This window comes from Bos mutus, chromosome 9, assembly GCF_027580195.1.
Source record: "Bos mutus isolate GX-2022 chromosome 9, NWIPB_WYAK_1.1, whole genome shotgun sequence".
Taxonomy (NCBI): domain Eukaryota; kingdom Metazoa; phylum Chordata; class Mammalia; order Artiodactyla; family Bovidae; genus Bos; species Bos mutus.
Genome location: NC_091625.1, coordinates 66,273,950 through 66,294,619, shown reverse-complemented (window position 1 = coordinate 66,294,619; position 20,670 = coordinate 66,273,950). Strand labels below are relative to the sequence as shown.

Here is a 20,670-nt window from a genome sequence, read left to right as displayed (position 1 = left end):
TTTATCTGCTAATTGTACATTACTGGTCATAGATTTGATATGCCAATTTTCTGCTATATCTGTTTATTTTTTCTTGATTTCATGTCACCTTTCTCACTGTAGCAACTAGGAAATAGGTGAACAATACAAGGGAAGTGGAATGGGAAAAGTTGGTAACCCTAGCTGATCAACATTTGGCAGAAAAGATAAAGAAAACCATAGTCTACTGAAGTCACACTTCGTGGCCTCTTGCTCTCCACATTGCAGTGTTTGGATATCTCCACTTCCATTGACGGCACCATTGACCCAACCCCCAACTTTATTTTTCTAAAGCAACTAGTTCACTGTGTTAATTTCCTGCTCTGTTACTATTTATTAGGTATAGATGAGGTTACTTTTTGTCATGACATTCAAAATTTTTCTAATCTGTTTTCAATAAATATTTCCTATATAATCTCCTATTAGATAACTTGTATAGCAACCAAATGGGATTGCATATTTTTCCAGTTTCCTCTACATATTTATGCATCTTATTTCCTCTTCATTTGTATTATTTATCCAAACTAGTCTATAGATCTTCTTGCATTATTCATTGAGACCTAATCCAAATGTCTCTTCCATTTGACAGGTGGAAGGTTTTTCTTTCTTAAATTCCTGTAGTATCTTATTCCATTCACATACATTTCTATCATATTGTTTCAACGCTTTATCTTTTTCTTAGTTTATCACCTTTACTAAATAAGTGTTAGGCTCCTTGAAGTCTATTATTGTTTTATTCACTTCAGAATCCTCCACAGTGTCTTGTATCATATACTTACATAGTAGGCAACCCATTTTTTGTTTCATAATAAATGGATGGCTTGTTCAAAATATTTTAATATGATCCTTTGCTTCCTGAAGATCACTACCTTCCTATATTTCTTCCCAAGTTTCTGCCAAAATTTTGCTCCACAACTTTTATCAAATCCTTGTTTCTTTCCCAAATTTCATTTTGCTAGAAAAGCAAAATGAGAGAGAGAGAACATGTATGGAATACATAATAGAAATTTGAAAGTAGAAAGTTAAAAATTGGAAAGAAGAAAGAACGTTTAGTAAATTTCAAAACACTGAACAGATAATGCATTAATAAGTGGGATCCCCATTGTTTTATCATCATTGTGGTGACCAGTGATGATTGTTATAAATATTAACTACTGTGATGTCTCTACATACCATTCACCACACAAACTCATTTCTTTAAATTACTTAATCCTTTAAAAAGCACTTATGCTCAGCTTTATGCAACATAGCGCCACCGCCGCCGCCAAGTCGCTTCAGTCGTGTCCGACTCTGTGCGACCCCACGGACTGCAGCCTACCAGGCTTCTCTGTCCATGGGATTCTCCAGGCGAGAACACTGGAGTGGGTTGCCATTTCCTTCTCCAAGTAACATATTGAGTCCTGAGCAATATCCTGCTTCCATTTATTCTATAAAAATTAATTGTTTCAATTTTAAAGGTTAACATTTTTATTTATGCATTCATATCTCAGAAATAAATGCTATTATTGATAAGCCATAAGAATAATGGATCAGGGTGAGAAATTTATGTAATTTCATTGTCAAATTCTCTGATAGAATTTACTTTGAATGGATTTCATAGTAGTAGAACATTATCACGTCTCTACTGTTTATATTCTGATGTTTTTAAAAAACCTATGTACACATGGTTGTCAAACCATGTCAGAGTTAACAGACTTCAGAGTTGTTGCATGGCAGAGTGCCTGTTTTATGTGTATATGTATGTGCATGTGTTAATACATGTATATGTGTATGTATACATAAATGTACACACGTGAGCACATATATAACATGTATGTAAATATAGCTCAGAATGTCCAACTTCAATAAAAACTGGAAAAAATAAAGAATATGTCAATTAAGAAAAAGTTTAATTAGAGAGTGACTTCCTCTGAGTTATTGCAGATGCCTTAGAGCTCAAAGTAATTGAGTTTTGACTTTAGATGTGCTTCTGTATGTGTGTGTGTGTGTTTTTACTTTGTTGTATGTGGGTTTCTGAATATTGCCCTGGGTTAGAGTAAAATTACATTTTAAGTCACTATGTTAGTAGTAACAATTTGTTTTGCAGCATTTATTCAAGTCATTGTGAAAAATATAGATTTTAAATACCATATTGACCGTGTAGAAAGATTCTTTGCTTATTAGAAAGGTATTTCTTTTCACAAATTTTCACTTTTTATACCAGTTAATAAAGTATTCACTACTGGTATTATGATTGTGGTTTTTGCACATATGTATAGGATTTGTTAACCTACCTTTTCCAGATTTTGACTTAGAGTTTTAAAATCTAATTTATATTAGTGTCAAAGTAAGCAGCATTTAAGTAGACCAAAACAAAATTCTCAAAGTGAACTCTGTATTTTTTTACATATTACATAATAAATATGTCTTTGTTCAATTCTTAAAAATGAATAATTGAGTATGTAAAGTTGTGTCTTTAAGATTGTCTGGATGTACTTTTATTTTAAAAATTAAAAAATTGAAATAGAATAAAATGTGGGGAGGAGTGAGTTATTTCTGCTTTTGACAGTGAGTCCTTCAGTGCGCACACATTTGCATCTCTTCTTGCTCTTCCATGCCTAGAGAAATGCCAGGCTCCTGCAAACTCTGACTTGCTCTAGGGCTCTTCAGAATGTGAAGCAGTTCTAATAGGCAGTCAGCTAGTTGCAGCAGCTGAGCAGACCTCGAATAGCACGTACATTTCCTATTTTCAGTACTCCATAAAGTGGTTGAATAAGGGAAGCCAGAAGGCAAAAGAAATTGGATATAATGAGATTAGTTAGAAGGAAATTTCTATTTATTTTTGTAGATATTTAAGTTTATAAATAGAGAAATTAATTTTTAAAATTATTTTATGATTATCTTGGGGGAAAAATGTTAATATGTAGTCAGTAATATAACAGGAAAATTTTAGTCTATGACGTATTAAGTAGTTTTTATTTTTTACCATTTTGCATGTCTACTTTTTCATACTCATATATACGCTTTATTATTTCTTTCTTTTTTAAAAAGGATGCATATATGCATCTAAATTGGCTGTTCAGAAACATGGTCTCTCTATGATGACTACACCCTAAAGTCTTGTGTAACCTTTAAACCATTCCTATGATTATCTGCTTTTTTTGTTTTTTGTTCTTTGTTTTGGGGGGGGTGGCGTTTATTGGCCTTATAGTTTCTACTCATTGCCAAAGTTAGTTAGGTAAAAATTTCTTCCTCTCCTACCAAAGAAGTTGTGTCATACATCTGTAAAACAGATTCCTTTTAAAGTTTTATTTCATTGTATTTTTTAATATATTTATACCCCTTTAACTCATTTCTCTGACACCTCATCCACTGCTTTTGGCAAATGTCAATCTGTTCTCTGTAACTAATCTATGATCTTTTGGGGGAGTTATTTTTCATTTTTGTTTTTAAGACCACACATGTTAGAGACATTATGTGGTATTTGTTTTTCGCTGTCTGATTTATTTCACTTAGCATAATACCCTGGAAATCTATCCATGTTGTTGCAAAAGCCAAGGTTTCGTTCTTTTTCGTGGCTTAGTAGTGTTCTATTATACATATGCATATTTGCATATATATGCATAAATATATAGGAAATATATTTTCTTTACATATTCATCCCATGATGGATACTTGAGTTGTTTCCTTGTAAGATAGCTGCACTGAACATGGGGATGCATATATCTTTTTGAGTTAATGTTTTTATTTTCTTCAGGTATATACCCAGAATTGGAATTGCTAAATCATTTGGTAGTTCTATTTTAATTGTTTGAGGAACTTTAATGCTATTTTCTATAATGGCTGCACCAATTTACACTCCCAACAGTGCACAATGCGTCCCTGTTGTCAACATCCTCAGCAACACTTCCTATTTCTTGTCTTTTTGATAACAGCCATTCTGATACATATGAGGTGATATCTTATTGTACTTTTGGTTTGTATCTCCCTGATGATTAATGATATTGAACATGGTTTCATGTACATGTTGACCATCTGAATGTCTTCTTTGGAAAATATCTATTTGGATGTTCTGGCTATTTTTTAATCATTTTTTTTTATCTTTTGAATTATAGGAGTTATTTATGTATTTTGGATGTTAACTACTTATCAGATATATGATTTGTGAATAATTTCTCCCCTTGAGGTGGTTACTTTTTCAGTTTTTTAAGTTTGATGTAGTCTCACTTTTTTTTTTTTTTTTTTTGTTGCCTTTGTTTTTGGTGTCAGATTCAAAAAAATCATTGCCCAGAACCTGTGTCAAAAAGCTTACTGCCTATGATTTTTTCCTAAAAGTTTTATGGTTTCAGGTCTTACTGTCATATATTTAGTTCATTTTGATTAATTTTTGAATATGGCATAAAAGAGTGGTCGTGTTTCATTCTTTTGCATATGACTAATTTTCCCAACATCATTTAATGAAGAGATAGTTCTTTCTCCATTGTATATTCTTGACTCCTTTGTCATAAGTTAGTTGACCAGATATGTATGCATATATTTCTATGGTCTCTATTGTGTTTCTTTGATTTATGTTTCTGTTTTAATACAAGTATCATACTGTTTTAATTGTTATAACTTTGTAATATAGTTTGAAATCAGGGATCATGTTGCCTCCAGCTTTGTTCTTTCTCAAGATTGCTTTGGCTATTTGGGTTTGTGTGTGTGAGTGTGGCCCCATACAAATTTTAGTATTATTTGTTTTATTTTTTTGAAAAAAAAAATGCCATTGAAATTTTGATAGAGGTGAAAATTGACTCTGTAGATCACTTTGGTAGTATGGCCATTTTAGCAATATTGATTTTTCCAATCCATGAGCATTGAATATCCTTCATTTGTATCTTCTTCAACTTCTCTTATGCTTTTCTTAGTCTTTTAAAGTTGTATTGGAATGCAGGGTAAGGGCAAATTGAATAGTGAAATAAAATGAAAAGGTGTGTGAGAGTGAGTGATCACTTGGAGAAAGAGAAATTTGTAAAGGATAAAATGTCAGATTCAAAATGAGGGGTATATGAAAAAAAAATATATAGCTACTAGACCTAAAAAATTAAAACTGAGAAATAAATACTTATTGGTATTATCTCTTATTGCTGTATGAGATATTTTCATTATATATGCCAGGTATTTTCTGGAAAAATCTTACTTTTCATTCTGTATACTTTTCAAATAAACTATGGACTAACTGCAACAGGGTCATTCAGTTTCATGTGATTGTTACAACAATATCACAATTTATCTGGGAAATTTTGGATGATCCTATGTATGAGTGCCTGGCCAGTTTGTGGACAGTGGTGCCAAAGACTGTGTTTTCAGTCTAACTAGATGGAAATGAAAGTGTCATCATCTCACTCTTGTGCCTGGCAGGAAAAACGGTAACATAGCAGTAGACATATAAAGAGACTTTTTTTTTAATGATTAAAAACCACGTCTTTGTTCTAGCCTATTTAACATGCTAAAGAGAAACACTGAAGCAAAAGTGATAAAATAGGGAGACTGGATATTGTAAACAGTCAGAAGATCAGCAGACAGAATTTAAATCCTAAACTTTGAATTCTATCAAAAGTTTATATGTATATTTGTGTGTATATATATATATATATATATATATATATATATAGTCTTATGGTTTTAAATTAAATGGCCACCAGAGTGTAATTTAGGCTTGCCATCTGTGCACTATGCTGATTATTTTTACACAACTAAGATTTTAATCTTAAAAAATGAAAATTTATAAAAACACTCATGTTGGACTTTTTGGATTTTTTATTATTTTTCTTTGCTTTTTTCCTACTCATTTCTATTTTGCAAGAGCACTAACTAACAATCCCTAATGAGTTAACAGAGGCACCAACAAAGCCGTGACCTTCACCTTGACTTTGATCTCTTTGTCAAATCAATGTATTAAAGTTTTGGTGTGTATTTGTTTGTTTAGTATGTAGATTTTGCCATGGCCATGACTTTCATAGAGCAATTATTTTTATTAAGTTAGACGATTAAAGTTAGTCTTGCATGAGAAAAGTATACACTTGGGAAGCAGTGATGGATGGACTCGAGTCTTCAGAGTGTTTAGCTCTGCCAGAATTTTCCAGTTGAATGGAAATTCACCTCCAAGTTTGGTTTGGGTGACACTCTATGGATTGTCAAACCTGAGTGTTTCCTAGAGAAAGACAAAAAGAGATCAAAAAGGATAGATGACAGTGTGAATATCCACATGTGTTCTTGCAATTTTTCTCAGATATTTTTCTGCTTTGATGAACAACATCATTACTGAAATAATAAATGTTAATTAATATCTGCGTCATTCTTGTAAATGGTAGTTTAGTGATACAATTAGACTAATTAGTATACAGCATAGCTTGGTGACATGATAAATCATAGAGCAGAACATGTTGACTCTTATCCATTATGATGTATTAGCTAATTCACTTGCTCAATAATGACAAAAGATGGGGAACAGGGCAGTAACAATAGAAACAACTATAAAAGTGTCATGGCCACATTTTCAGGTTTTCATTTTTCTACCATGTTCCTGAGAACTATGGACTATGGACCTTTTACATTTTTTTCCTTTTCTTTTTGCATTGGTAAATCATACCCCTGAAAGAAACCTTCAAGAACAAAATCATGAGGAACTTCCCTGGTGGTCAAAGTTAAAACTCTGCTGTTCCACTGCAGGGGTTACAGGTTCAACAGGTTCAACCCTTGGTTGGGGACCTAAGATTCCATGTGCCACATGGCGTGGCCCCCCAAATAAAATAAGATCATGAGTAAATAAAGAAACAATAAACAATGACTTTCCAACTGTCCTAGGTTCACACATGTTGTGTTATGTGCAGTGTTATACTTTTTCAAGATGATTCATGGTAAAGCTGACAGCCATCTGCATATCTGATTAATTTTTCAGAACCTATGCGAACCCCAAAGACTTTAAAGATTGCTGAAATACAAGCAAGACGCATCGCTGTGGACTGGGAATCCTTGGGTTACAACATCACTCGGTGCCACACTTTTAATGTCACTATCTGCTACCATTACTTCCGTGGTCACAATGAGAGCAAGGCAGACTGCTTGGACATGGACCCCAAAGCCCCTCAGCATGTTGTGAACCATCTGCCACCTTATACAAATGTCAGCCTCAAGATGATCCTAACAAATCCAGAAGGCAGGAAGGAGAGTGAAGAGACGATTATTCAAACTGATGAGGATGGTATGGTCATACTTCTTTACTTTTTAAAGGGGAGATTATATCACAGGATTATGCACACTCTTACAGTTTTGCCTAGAGTTCCCAAAATTGAAGTGGATCCTAAAATCTGCTAAATACTCTTAACAGGGTTAACTTTGAAAATAGTTGGTCTTAAACAAAAACCTTAATATTCTTCACAGTAGCATCAAATACTAGATGAACTCTTCCTTTACTGTTTTGTCTTTATACGGTGTTAGAAAATTGACAACTGTACTAAAAGTCTAAATATAGATTATATTAAATGTTCAAAAATAATTTTTATTGTTTGTGGCACCATATCGATTACCTATTGGGGAAATGCCCTTAACTAAAAATTTAGTTTTTTGCATTTTACAGACCAATAGTAATAGTTTTCATTTCCTTTAGATTTGAAAGCAATATTGTTTACCTGTTATATTCATTTTTAGATAGTTTTATTTAATTATAAATATAAAAGAAAGTCAAAGTTTATATTTTTAAGTCTGAATAAAGGTCTGTATCAGATATTGGCAAGCTATCATCTTTTATTTATTACCACCCAAGTAATTGAATTATAATTTGCCCAACTTCTGTGTGTATTACTTCTAAATTATTAAATACTAGGAAGAAACATTTATATTAATATTATGAATTATACACACTTTTACTATAGCATATCATTAATATGAGTATGAATACAATTGTCTATTTTAAAAAATGTATCTTAGACAAAAGCAATATAATAAAAACACTATATGCTTCCAAAGTAAGACATTTCATTTTCAAACCTTCCTTTTATGAATGAAAGTATGCAAGAAGGAAAAAAAGTATGCTATATAGTGAATTGAGGCAAACCTGAATTGGGAGTCAGGAACGTGAGTTTTCAATCCTGGCTCAAATAACACATGTAACCTTAGTAAGTCCTTTCACCCCTCTAATTCTCTACTTCTCAGCTCTATATGAAAAGTTTAAATTAGATGATCTCTAAGGGTCCATCCTGTTCTAAAATGTTCCTTGAATAGCTTGTTAGGATGGCTACATTTTTATTTGGGTTTCAGAAAACAGGATGTATTTCATACCCTAGTGTTCCCAATTTCCCCAGATTCTGAACTTTAGTCTCAGATGTATATTTTGATGCCTACAAGTATGAGATTGCCATAAAATAGGTCAATAATACCAAAATTTCTAGAAATTCTCCTTATTACTTTAAACATTTTCACTCTGAAAAATGAAAATGATCTTGTATTGTTTTGCTGTTTTTGTTGAAATAAAGGGAAGCAAAAGCCTTTAAACTTCATTTAGCTCACTCAGATTTTCAAGGAAACAATCTTGTCCTAAAATTATACATATTCCTAAAATTTCAAAGACTTATTCATGATAAATGTGCTTTTGTCATTTTTGAAATAATAGAACAGATTCACCTGAAATAATTCACAGATTCATGTTTGAACTTGCACTTAATCAAAACATTAACTAGATTATAAAGAACAAACCCTATTCTAACATATAAACACATAAACATTTGTATTGCCTCCCCCACAACACACATACAACACATATGCTTATGAAAGAAAGAATGGTTGAGTGTAGCTGTTTCATAGGTAGAGAATCAAAATGGGAAGTCTAAGCATGGATTCAAAAGCTCTGAAAAAATGTCTATCTCATTTCATAAAATGCAATAATACTATGTCTGATTACACTAGAGATTAAGTAAAGTTTGTTTACCATATTTTGTTAGTTTCAGGTGTACAGCAATGTGATTCAGATTGTTTTTTAACATTATATTCCATTATATTTTATTTGGTAGCTTCCCTGATAGCTCAGATGGTAAAAAATGTGCCTGCAATGTGGGAGACCAGGGTTCATTGCCTGGCTCAGGAAGATGCCCTAGAGCATAGTTAAAGATCAGTTCGGTCGCTCAATCATGTCCAGCTCTTTGTGATCCCATGGACTGCAGCACGCCATGTTTTCCTGTCCATCACTAATTCCAGGAGCTTGCTCAAACTCATGTCCATTGAGTTGGTGATGTCATCCTACCATCTCATCCTCTGTCATCCCCTTCTCCTCCAGCCTTCAATCTTTCCCAGCATCAGGGTCTTTTCCAAAGATTCCGTTCTTCATATCATGTGGCCAAAGTATTGGAGTTTCAGCTTCAGCATCAGTCCTTCCAATGAATATCCAGGACTGATTTTGATTGACTGGTTGGATATCCTTGCTTTCCAAGGGACTCTCTAGAGTCTTCTCCGATACCACAGTTTAAAAGCATCAATTCTAACACATGTGTACCTGTGGTGGATTCATTTTGATATTTGGCAAAACTAATACAATTATGTAAAGTTTAAAAATTAAATAAAATTTTTAAAAAAAGCATCAATTCTTCAGCACTCAGCTTTCTTTATGGCCCAACTCTCACATCCATACATGACTACTGGAAAAACCATAGCTTTGACTAGACGGTCTTTTGTTGGCAAAGTAATATCTCTGCTTTTTAATATGCTGTCTAGGTTGGTTATAACTTTCCTTCCAAGGAGCAAGTGTCTTCTAATTTCATGGTTGCAGTCACCATCTGTGGTGATTTTGGAGCCCAAGAAAATAGTCTGTCATTGTTTCCATTGTTTCCCTATGTATATGCCACGAAGTGATGGGACAGATTCCATGATGTTCATTTTTTGAATGTTGAGTTTGAAGCCAAGTTTTTCACTCTCCTCTTTCACTTTCATCAAGAGGCACTTTAGTTCCTCTTTGCTTTCTGCCATAAAGGTGGTGCCATCTGCATATCTGAGGTTATTGATATTTCTCCCTGCAAACTTGATTCCAGCTTGCACTTCATCCAGCCCAGTTTTTCACATGACGCACTCTGCATATAATTTAAATAAGCAGGATGACAATATACAGCCTTAACATTTTCGTTTCCCAGTTTGGAGCCAGTTCATTGTAAAATACTGAATATAATTCCCTGTGCTATGCAGTAGATTCTTGCTGCTTATCTATTTTATGTATAGTAGTCTGTACCCATTAATCCCATACTCTTACTTTGTCTCTCCCTCCCTCCATTTCCCCGTTAATAACTAAGACTCTTTCTGTTTGTATATAGATTCATTTGTGCTGTTTTTAGATTCCACATGTAAGTGATACCATATAGTATATGTCTTTCTGTGTCTGACTTCACTAATTGAAGTATTCTATAAATCCATCCATGTTGCTGTAAATGACAATATTTCATTCTTTTTATGATTGAGTAATATTTCGTTGTACGTATATTTACGTGTGTATGTGTATGTTTATACCACACCTGCTTAAGTCAGATGAATCAGTGGTAAAGAATTCACCTGCAGATGGAAGAGCCGCAGGAGATGCGGGTTCAATCTCTGGGTCAGAAAGATCTCTTTGAGAAGGGAATGTCTACCCACTCCAGTATTCTTGCCTGGAGAATTCCATGGACAGAGGAGCCTGGTGGGCTACAGTCCCTGGGATCGCAAAGAGTCAGACACGACTGAGCACTCACTCACTTTCCTTAAGCCAGTTGTCTGTTGAAGGGTACTTGAGTTTGTTTCCATATCTTGGCTACTGTAAATAGTGCTGCTATGAACCTTGGGATCCATGCATCTCTGAATTAGAGTTTTGTCTTTTCTGGATATATAACCAGAAGTGAGATTGCTGGATCATGTGATTATTCTATTTTTAGTTTTTTAAGGAACCTCCATATTGTTCTCCATAGTGGCTACACCAGTTTACATTCCCACCAACAGTGTGTGAGGATTCCCTTTTCTTCACATCCTTGCCAAGATTTAGTATTTGTAAACTTTTGCTGATGGCCATTCTGACACATGTGAGGTGATACATCCTTTTGGGTTTGATTTGCATTTCTCTCATAATTAGGATGCTGAGCATCATGTCATGTGCCAGTTGGTCATCGGTATGTCCTCTTCAGCAGAATGTCTGTTTAGGTCTTCTGCCCATTTCCTGACTGGGTTGTTTGGTTTTTTTGACATTCAGTTGTACAGGCTGTTTGTATATTTGGACATTAACCCCTTGCCATTTGCATTGTTTGCAAATACTTTCGTCCATTCTCCAAGCTATCAATTAGTTTTGCCGATGGTTTCCTTTGCTGTACAAAAGGTTTTAAGTTTGATTAGGTCTCACCTATTCATTGTAGACTATACATTTTATAACTTCTGAGTTAAGTAAAAAGAATGTACTCACATGTTTTATTGCCTACACTTAAAAATGAAAAAAACATATATTTTCTTAATTGATATTAAGTCTCCGTTATACAAGTTTTATGCTTCTTTAGTCAGTCATAGGGACTTCCCTGGGTGTTCAGAGAGTAAGGAATCTGCCTGCGATGTGGGAGACCTGGGTTAGATCCCTGAGTGGGGAAGATCCCCTGGAGAATGAAATAGCAGCCCACTCCAGTATTCTTGCCTGGAGAATTCCATGGACAGAGGATCCTTGCAGGCTACAGTCAGTCCATGGGGTCGCAAAGAATTGGACATGACTAAGCAACTGACACTTCACTTCACTTAGTCATTCTCTAAAAATATAATTTATTTTGATGGTATTATTTGGTTTGAGTTTTTAGTCTGCTTTTCTTTCCACAAACCAAAGAATGCTGTAAGGCTTATTAAATTCCTTTTTCATATTGCATTCAATTTTTTAATTTATTTTTTATACATATATGACTAGATTACTAGTTAAGAAGAGAATTGCCATGGAAATTTAAGTTATGTCCTAAAGTTGATCAAACTCATGACTATTCTATTTATTTTATCTAAAAAAATTTTTGTAAAAGTAAAATGGAACTATTTAGCCTAATTTCAATATTATTTTTTACCCTCCTTTTAACCTCTTTTGAAGAATGTTTTTATTATTTGTAATGATATTGAGTTGTATATTATTATTTCATGGTAGTAGAGTTGCAAAGTAATTCCTTCTGCTATAAAGTTTTTTTTTTTTTTTTTTTAAGTTTTGCTTTATATGTAAGACTAGATGAAGTTCAAGCTTTCTATGAAGTATTTGCAAATAATTCAGTCTTCAGATCAGAGCTCCAGTTTCTACATAGGGTATTTGATGTGTTTCAATGTTCCTGAATTGGGGGCACAGAATATCTAAATCACAATCTATTGTTGGAAGATGGATGGGTTGTGATGATCTAATTAAGTCAGTCTTACTAAATTATTGCTGCCCCATATACATAGAAAAATAATAAATTTTCAGTCATCTAGTTAAAGAATATAATTTCATGAATAGAATTCTGGGGACATCCATAAATCATGAGAGCAAAGCTAGAATGATTTCCCACCAGAACCCTAAAGTAGAAGTTATATTTAATTTATTGTATGCTTTTTTTAATGCATAGGTAGAATTTTTTGTATGAGATTTTGTTTTCATTTTTTATTCTTGCATTCATAAAAATCAATATTGTTAAGTTAACCCTGCAGGAAAACCTGGTTTGGGAATATTTTTTGGCTAATATAAAGCTTTCTTTTAATGTGTATTTATTATATTTTAAAGGCTGTTATGCTTATTTAATATTAGCCTACCCCACTCACATTTCATTCTCCTCTCTTCCACTTTGAGAATTACATTTTAAAGGATTTTCTTATGTGAAAAAAATTTTTTTAGCTGAAGCAGCTCCCAAATAAATTACAAGCAGGGGAATAAAAGTCAGCATTCTGTTTCCATTAAAAGTTGTTGATGTGGAAATGTGAGGTGACAGTTCCTGCAATATAAAGACTGCAGTGGTGATGGTCTTAGTAACTTCATGTTGTATTTGCACAGATCATGTGTACATATAGATGTTTTTTGTATGTAGAACTATCTTCCTTCAAATGTAGAAATTATTGAACGTACTCTGTGCCCACACTCCTTTCCCTACATGTTTCATGTGTGTGTTCTCCTCTGTGTAATTCTTGCTCTCATTCACCATACTGGCCCCAGTACAAGGGCAGTAATTAGAACACTCTCGGCAATCATCTTCTCACAAACTTTTCCGTAAATGTATGAAGTGAATCCCGTTGACAGAGTAGTACATGTATAAGAAGAGCAGAAAAATACACCAATTCTGGGAAGGCTACTTTCTAATTCTACTGTTCTCTGTTCAATGCAGAATTTACTAACATTTAAAATGATCCCTATTTGTGAACAATTTGACACATCCATGCCATTTCGTTTTGTTGTTGTTGTTGTTGTTGTTGTTGTCAAATCATGTTTGGTGAATGCCTATAGTAATTATAATACCATCAAATAAACATTTACTCACGAACTGGGGCTTTCCCTCCACCTCCTCCCAATAGCCACCCTCTATGAGAGGTGGGAAAAGGTGAATAAAAGCTTTCCCTTAAGTTACAGTTGTAAGCTTATTTCATTTGGGTGAAATAGAAACAATAGATATTCTCTTGCAGAACAAACTGATGCCCTTGGTAGCCTCAGCAGATGCCACAGATTACACACAGGGGCCATCACAGCCCCTCTACCTTGATAACTGCATAGCATGTGCCAGTAGTGGCCCTGGGAGTGAACAGGAGTGGATGCCTTTGGTTAACTTTCCCCCAAGCCCTCGGTTATTAGATGCATAAACATATCTTGTAGAGTTTAGTCCCGGCATCTTTTCTGTTTACTGTGGGTTTTTTCCTTCATGAATTCATTATTAATGTGCCAAATTATGATGGCTGTCCCAGAGGTCATAACATCATTCATTGTCTCCTTCTGGATTGAAATAAATCTTACTCCTTTGACATATCATTCAGAATTTCTTGATGCTGCTGGCCACATTGCAATGCATTCCCTTTGATCCAGTGATTTTTAATTTATTTCCATCCTCACAAAATTGCTGTAGACTCTGAAACTACATTTCTAGATAATGTCATGTGTGAAGTTTCATGTGTAACGTTTCACTGAAACGTTAGATTAAGGAAAAATATTAATTAAAAAACTGGGTTGATATTTTCAAGAGAAAGCATACTTTCAAGCAAAGTAGGATGGATAGGATATATTTTTAAACATTAAGGGAACAAAAATGCTGGATATTTATGTAAATAAATAGCAACTAAATCTTTAAATAAAATACATAAAAGGAAAAACACAATAGTAAAGGATTTTGTATTTTGTCAATAGAAGCTGACACATCATTCATTGTTGCCACCGGGTATTGTCAGTTATATGACATTTGCAAATAAGGCCTGGAATGGTTTCTCACGTCTTGTCATACCTGGGGACACTTCAAAACTAGTTATGCTGATTGTTGAGTTCTAAAGAAGTCTGATGTTGTAAAGTGGTTTGATTCTTTGCTTTGAAAAAGGGAATTTCATTTAAAAGACTGAAGCAACAATTTTGAACCTATTCATCTAAAAGAGGTTTTTATACATTGCAATAATGCTCTTTTTTTTAAAATTATAGAAATGTAATAAATGTAGCTATGAAAGACTGACTATTAATGAGCATGTTAATTCAGTACCGTATGGTTTGGCTTTTGAGTCTAAGGAGCATTAATTATTATTATTACTTATTATTTTATGAACATTGTTTATAGAGATACTTTAGGGGCTTATAATAATCTTCAAAAAATCATTCAGGGAAATCTTTCAGGGCAAGCTCTGTTCTTGAACCAAATTACAAATGAGCCTTCACATTATTAGAGGGATACAACAGAGAGAACTAGACTACACTATTTAGCTCTCTGAGGTGATAGAAAATTCTGTTGAATAAAAATAACTTTGCAGTTGTACATAATCTGCATTAGAAGCTTAGAGATTTATTTTAAATTCATATGTATTCCCACATAGTAAAAGCTTGTCATACAGCTTCTTTTCTTAGGGACACATTTTTATTTATTTTATTTACTTTTAACCTGTTTATCCAGCTTACATGTTTACTTTTTTATGTTTCTGATATAAGGATCCTTATAACCAATAATGTATTTATATGTAGTGCCTGGCCCTGTACCAGTCAATTCTCTTCAAGGAACCTCTTTTGAAAATAAGATTTTCCTGAACTGGAAAGAACCTTTGGATCCAAATGGAATCATCACTCAATATGAGGTACTGGGAGAATAGGAAGTTTAATGAAATGTGCATTGAAGGGGAGAACCAAAGAAAATGTTACAGAGAAATAATGGAAAAGAAGTAAATGAGAATTAGAGGATTAAAATCACTATTAGTTCTTCTCTGTTTTAATTTATAAATTCCTCTAAGTATCAAAATGAATATTATATGGTACCTAGACTTTTCATATTCTTAAGTAAATATTGTTTTAAAGAAGTAGGATGGAATTTGCCAACAGACTTACTGGTGGTTGTAAAAAGAATAAATTTTTACAAAATTAAGAAATTCATATTTCATACTATGAGTTAGGGAAAACCATTGAATGAAGTTGCTTTTAGGGTAGGGGAAAACACCTGAAAAGCAAAATATATCATAAACCTCTCTATTCCAGAGCTTCATCTCAACTTTGAATATAAATCATTATCTTATTTGTACATGTGAAAAGATGAAAATAAAATGTCCTTTTAATTGCACAGATATGTGATCTGTTCTTGGGTACTCAGTGTTGTTTCCAGTATAAAATACGTTTTAGTGGCCACAGAGTGCATTATGAAAATGGAGAATTTTGCTTTTTTTCACTTTTAGTGATTGGTCTATTCAAAGTATTTTTCTTGATTCAGTTTTGGTGGGAATTTCTTGTGTTTCACATGCATTACATTATATATGACCATAAGATTTTATATAAATATGTATTCATATTTATGGCTTCCCTGGTGGCTCAGTGGTAAAGAATCTGCCTGCCAATTCAGGAGACACGGGTTCAATCCCTGGGTCAGGAAGATCCCCTGGAGAAAGAAATAGCAACCCACTCTGATATTCTTGCTTGGGAAATCCTGTGGACAGAGGATCCTGATGGGCTTCAGTCCATGGGGTCACAAAAGAGTCAGACACGACTTAGTGACTAAAAGAACAACAACATTCATATTTAATTATATTGATTTATCTTTTGATGGAAGAAAATAGATGTATATTGATCCAGTCAGATAACTCTAGGTTTATCTGTAGATAAATAGATAGAGATGGACAGACAAACAGATAATAGATACAGAATAACAGTGAAATAACCATATCAAAATGAGAAAGAAAAGAAGGGGAAAAAAATGTGATTCACTCCACACAGATGCCCTTGAGTGCTATCTTATTTAAAGGGTTTTTTTTTTTTAGAATGTATTATGATATGTTTTGGATATGTAATAGGAAATAATATTTCTTAAAACAGGTCAGTTACAGCAGCATAAGATCATTTGATCCTGCAGTTCCTGTGGCTGGACCTCCCCAGACTGTATCAAATTTATGGAACAGTACACACCATGTCTTCATGCATCTCCATCCTGGGACCACCTACCAGTTTTTCATAAGAGCCAGCACTGTCAAAGGTTTTGGGCCAGCCACAGCCATCAATGTGACCACCAATATCTCAGGTATGAAATGAATAAAGTGCAAACAGAATTGGTTTGTAATAGCATATCCTAAAGAATCACAAATACACTGAGTGTAATTCATGTCATTTTTTGAATCTTTAATATAGTTAGTCATGATTGAAATCAAAAGTTTATAAATTCTTTTTGTTCTTCCATGTTCATTTTTATTATAATTCTACGGAGCAAAACAATTCAGTACATGGATATTTGGTTTGAACTTTAAAACTTGGTTACAATCACTATATCTTGGGAACACATAATAATCAAGCTAAGGCTAATGAAATTTATGGTTAGTGTGGTTCCCAGGTGTACTTGAACTTTTAAAGTAATTTATCCCTTGAGTCTAGTAATTCTATCCTTTAGCAATTTAAAAACAATTTAGAGTGAAATTGAGGTATTGGAGGCATGATGCTTCTCAGTATGATTTATGCATATGTGTGTGTATGTATAGTGCACATATGATATACACACATATGTAATATAATACTCATATACATTTGTACCTATTTAATCTGTTTATTCTACTTCCTAAATAACTCCCAGATGACTTGCCTCTTTCTCATGTCACCATTTCTACCTCTCCATCTGGATTGTATTTAAAGCTATCATTGACATATCTTTCTAAGTAGCACTCTTGCCTTTAGACTTATCTTGCTCCTGTGTTTTTTTTGTTTTTCTATTGATCTCTGTACAACATTTCTTTCTTTCTTAATTTTTTTCAAAATCTAATATATAATATTTACTGTATTATGCCTACTATGATATTTTTACATGATTAGCATTTGTGGCACTTCATTTTATGGCCCTTTTCATCCTTTTCTCCTATCCATGGGCTTCCCTGGTGGCTCAGAGGGTAAAGCGTCTGCCTGCAATGCAGGAGACCCGGGTTCAATCCCTGGGTTGGGAAGATCCCCTGGAGAAGGCGATAGCACCCCACTCCAGTATTCTTGCCTGGAGAATCCCATGGACAGAGGAGCCTGGTGGGCTACAGTCCACGGGATCGCAGAGTCGGACATGACTGAGCGACTTCACTTTCATTCCTATCCATAAATCCAAAGTTCCAGTCACAGCAAACTATTATATTGTCCGTGTCCTTTCACATAATGGTATCTTCATATATTCTGTTTTTTTATCTCTGGTATATTTTTCCCATGTTCTCTCTTTCTGATGAGCTTTTACTCTTCTTTTAATATTCAGCTTAAGCACTGCCTAAATAGTGAAGTCCTCTCTGTTTTATCTTCCAGGTTCCCAGCACTAGTTTAGAAGAGTGTGGTCCCCCAGCATCAACTTCAAATTAAAATGTCCTAGAAATGTACATTATCAGGTCCCTCCCCAGACTTTCTGAATCAGAAACGGTAGACAAATGGGACAGCATTCTGCATTTTTATTTTAAGAGCTCTCCAGAAGTTTCTGATCTCCCTAGTCTGAGAACCACTGTCTAACTGTCTCCTATTTTGGTCACCTAAATTCTTCTATAATTTTTTGGTGTTTATGAGACTGTCACTCTTGATAAATCTGAATACCTACTTTTAACTCTATAAATGTCAAAAACCATGCTTCATTTACTTCTATATTTATAGCACTTCTTGTAAAGTTTAACACATAGTAAGTATTCAGTAAATGTTCAATGAGTGAATGCAATACTTTAAACTTTTTATTAGATACCATTTGTTCATAGTTTTTCTGGTAATGTACATATTTCACTGGTCATATCCTCCCTTAAACGTCTTTCTGCATGGAAATGATCAAAAGCCATTTAAGGTTATTCACCCAGTTCAGGATTAGGAAGCCTCCTTACCCCCCAAAATTATCAAATATTTTGAAAAAATTTAGATTTCTTCTTTTTAAGAATCTGACAACGAGGGCTCTAATTCTTGGAAATTAACAGCCAAAGTGCTCATTTCCGTTCAGCATACTTTCTAGATATGTCTCTATTGTGACCACAGTGGTGAAAGTGATCAAGATCAATGCTAGGTCATTCCACAACCTTTAGGTCGAAGCAGCACCACCTCCCCAGGCAGCCTTTTACCTAACTTCCTGCCATTTCTGTCTCCACATCTCCATGTGCAACTCCATTACCGGAACTCCCCAGAGTCTATGCTATTAACACCTTCCTCCCATCCCATCAATGCTGGTTTCAAGATCTCAGGAACCTAGAAGTTAAAACATATTCATAAAATGTTTGGAGTGTGTGTCACAAGTTGCAGATTATAATTTAAAATTTAACAAGTCTTCTTATCTTCTGCTGCTTTAGGTTCTCAGAGTTAACATTCAGTGGCATTTGTTAAGGTATAGTTTAATTTCAAGCATTAAATTGATTTTTTTCCTTCATTCAGTTCAGTCGCTCAGTCGCCTGTCCGACACTTTGTGACCCCATGGACTGCAGCACACCAGGCCTCCCTGTCCATGACTAACTCCTGGAGTTTACTCAAACTCATGCCCATCACCGATGCCATCCAACTATCTCATCCTCTGTCATCCCCTTCTCCTCCCACCTTCAGTCTTTCCCAGCCTCAGGGTCTTTTCAAATGAGTCAGCTCTTCTCATCAGGTGACCAAAGTATTGGAGCTTCAGCTTCAGCATCAGTCCTTCCAATGAAAATTCAGGACTTATTTCCTTTAGGATGGACTGGTTGGATCAGGATCATTTATTCAGTTTGAACTATGATATATTCTTGTTTATTGATTGAAACTTTCCCCCTCATTAATCATTTATCAGCTCCAACTTTACCTGACTACGAAGGAATTGATGCCTCTCTCAATGAAACTGCCACCACGATAACAGTCTTGTTGAGGCCAGCACAGGCGAAAGGTGCACCTATCAGGTAAGAGGGGAAAACCGTAGTCAGAGGGAAAACAGCCAGGAGAACAGATGTTTTCTCACAGCCATTCAGCAGCCAATATAGTGGTTCATCTTTAAGAGAAGTTCATTTGACAGCTCGTATCAGAATGGTTTTATTTTTGTTTTGTTTGTGTTTGTTTGTTTTTTTGGTCAAACCTATGAAGAGATTTTTAAGAGTAAAATTCTAAGGGGATTTTGAGATATTCATGAACTGAACCATTCACCTCTCTGTACTGTTTGATTTAAGAGCATTGTTCTTTGAATTTTTTCTTTCTCTAGCCCCATTTCGTTTCCCTTCCTCTGTTGGTATCTGTGGTATACGAGCTTTGAAGGTATTTGTCAAGAATAGAGTGAGAAAATAACCCCTGTCCGTTGTATTAAATCTGTTATGAATAAATTCCACATGAGTGAAATTATTGATTGAATAATAATATAGATTGCTATGCTATGCTATGCTAAGTCACTTCAGTCGTGTCCGACTCTGTGTGACCCCATAGACGGCAGCCACCAGGCTCCCCCATCCCTGGGATTCTCCAGGCAAGAACACTGGAGTGGGTTGCCATTTCCTTCTCCAATGCATGAAAGTGAAAAGTGAAAGTGAAGTCGCTCAGTCGTGTCCGACTCTTCGCGACCCCATGGACTGCAGCCTACCAGGCTCCTCCATCCATGGGATTTTCCAGCAAAAGTACTGGAGTAGGGTGCCATTGCCTTCTCCGAATAATATAGATTACATAATAATAATATATTTTCATAAATATGATTGAAAAATAGGAAACTTTTAGGAAATAAAAGGAGAATAGTTAAAATGAATGTGGCTTATGTAACCTTTTAATTCCTAAATTGTTGCTTATTGGAAATTTCATAGTAAATATTAAAATTCAATTTGCCATTTAACTTAACTATCTAGTATTAAAACCTCCCACATATTATCCTCATCTTGAAGAAATTATGAGCCATGTTAGTTTCACGGATTGAGTGAAATTATTTCAATGATTTTAATTCCTGTGTATTTGTAATTAGATAAATGTACAAAACTTTAGTAGGTTTCCATTTGAAACTTGTAGATTTGTTGGGTATTTTTGTTTATATCCTTTTCTGGAGAAATAAATCAAGGCACAGAAACCATTGC

The 20,670-nt window shown here is 34.3% G+C and overlaps 1 protein-coding gene across 2 annotated transcripts in view; it reads left to right on the top strand.

Annotated features, from left to right (window-relative positions):
* The window catches only part of PTPRK (protein tyrosine phosphatase receptor type K), a 619,393-nt gene that overhangs the window by 483,120 nt on the left and 115,603 nt on the right, over window positions 1–20,670 (top strand). For both annotated transcript variants that reach the window (XM_005897592.3, XM_005897591.2), the window contains exons 8-11: window positions 6,938–7,240; window positions 15,167–15,276; window positions 16,499–16,700; window positions 19,419–19,524. In XM_005897592.3, coding sequence (XP_005897654.1) covers window positions 6,938–7,240; window positions 15,167–15,276; window positions 16,499–16,700; window positions 19,419–19,524 — 721 coding nt within the window. The remainder of the gene's footprint in view (window positions 1–6,937; window positions 7,241–15,166; window positions 15,277–16,498; window positions 16,701–19,418; window positions 19,525–20,670) is intronic.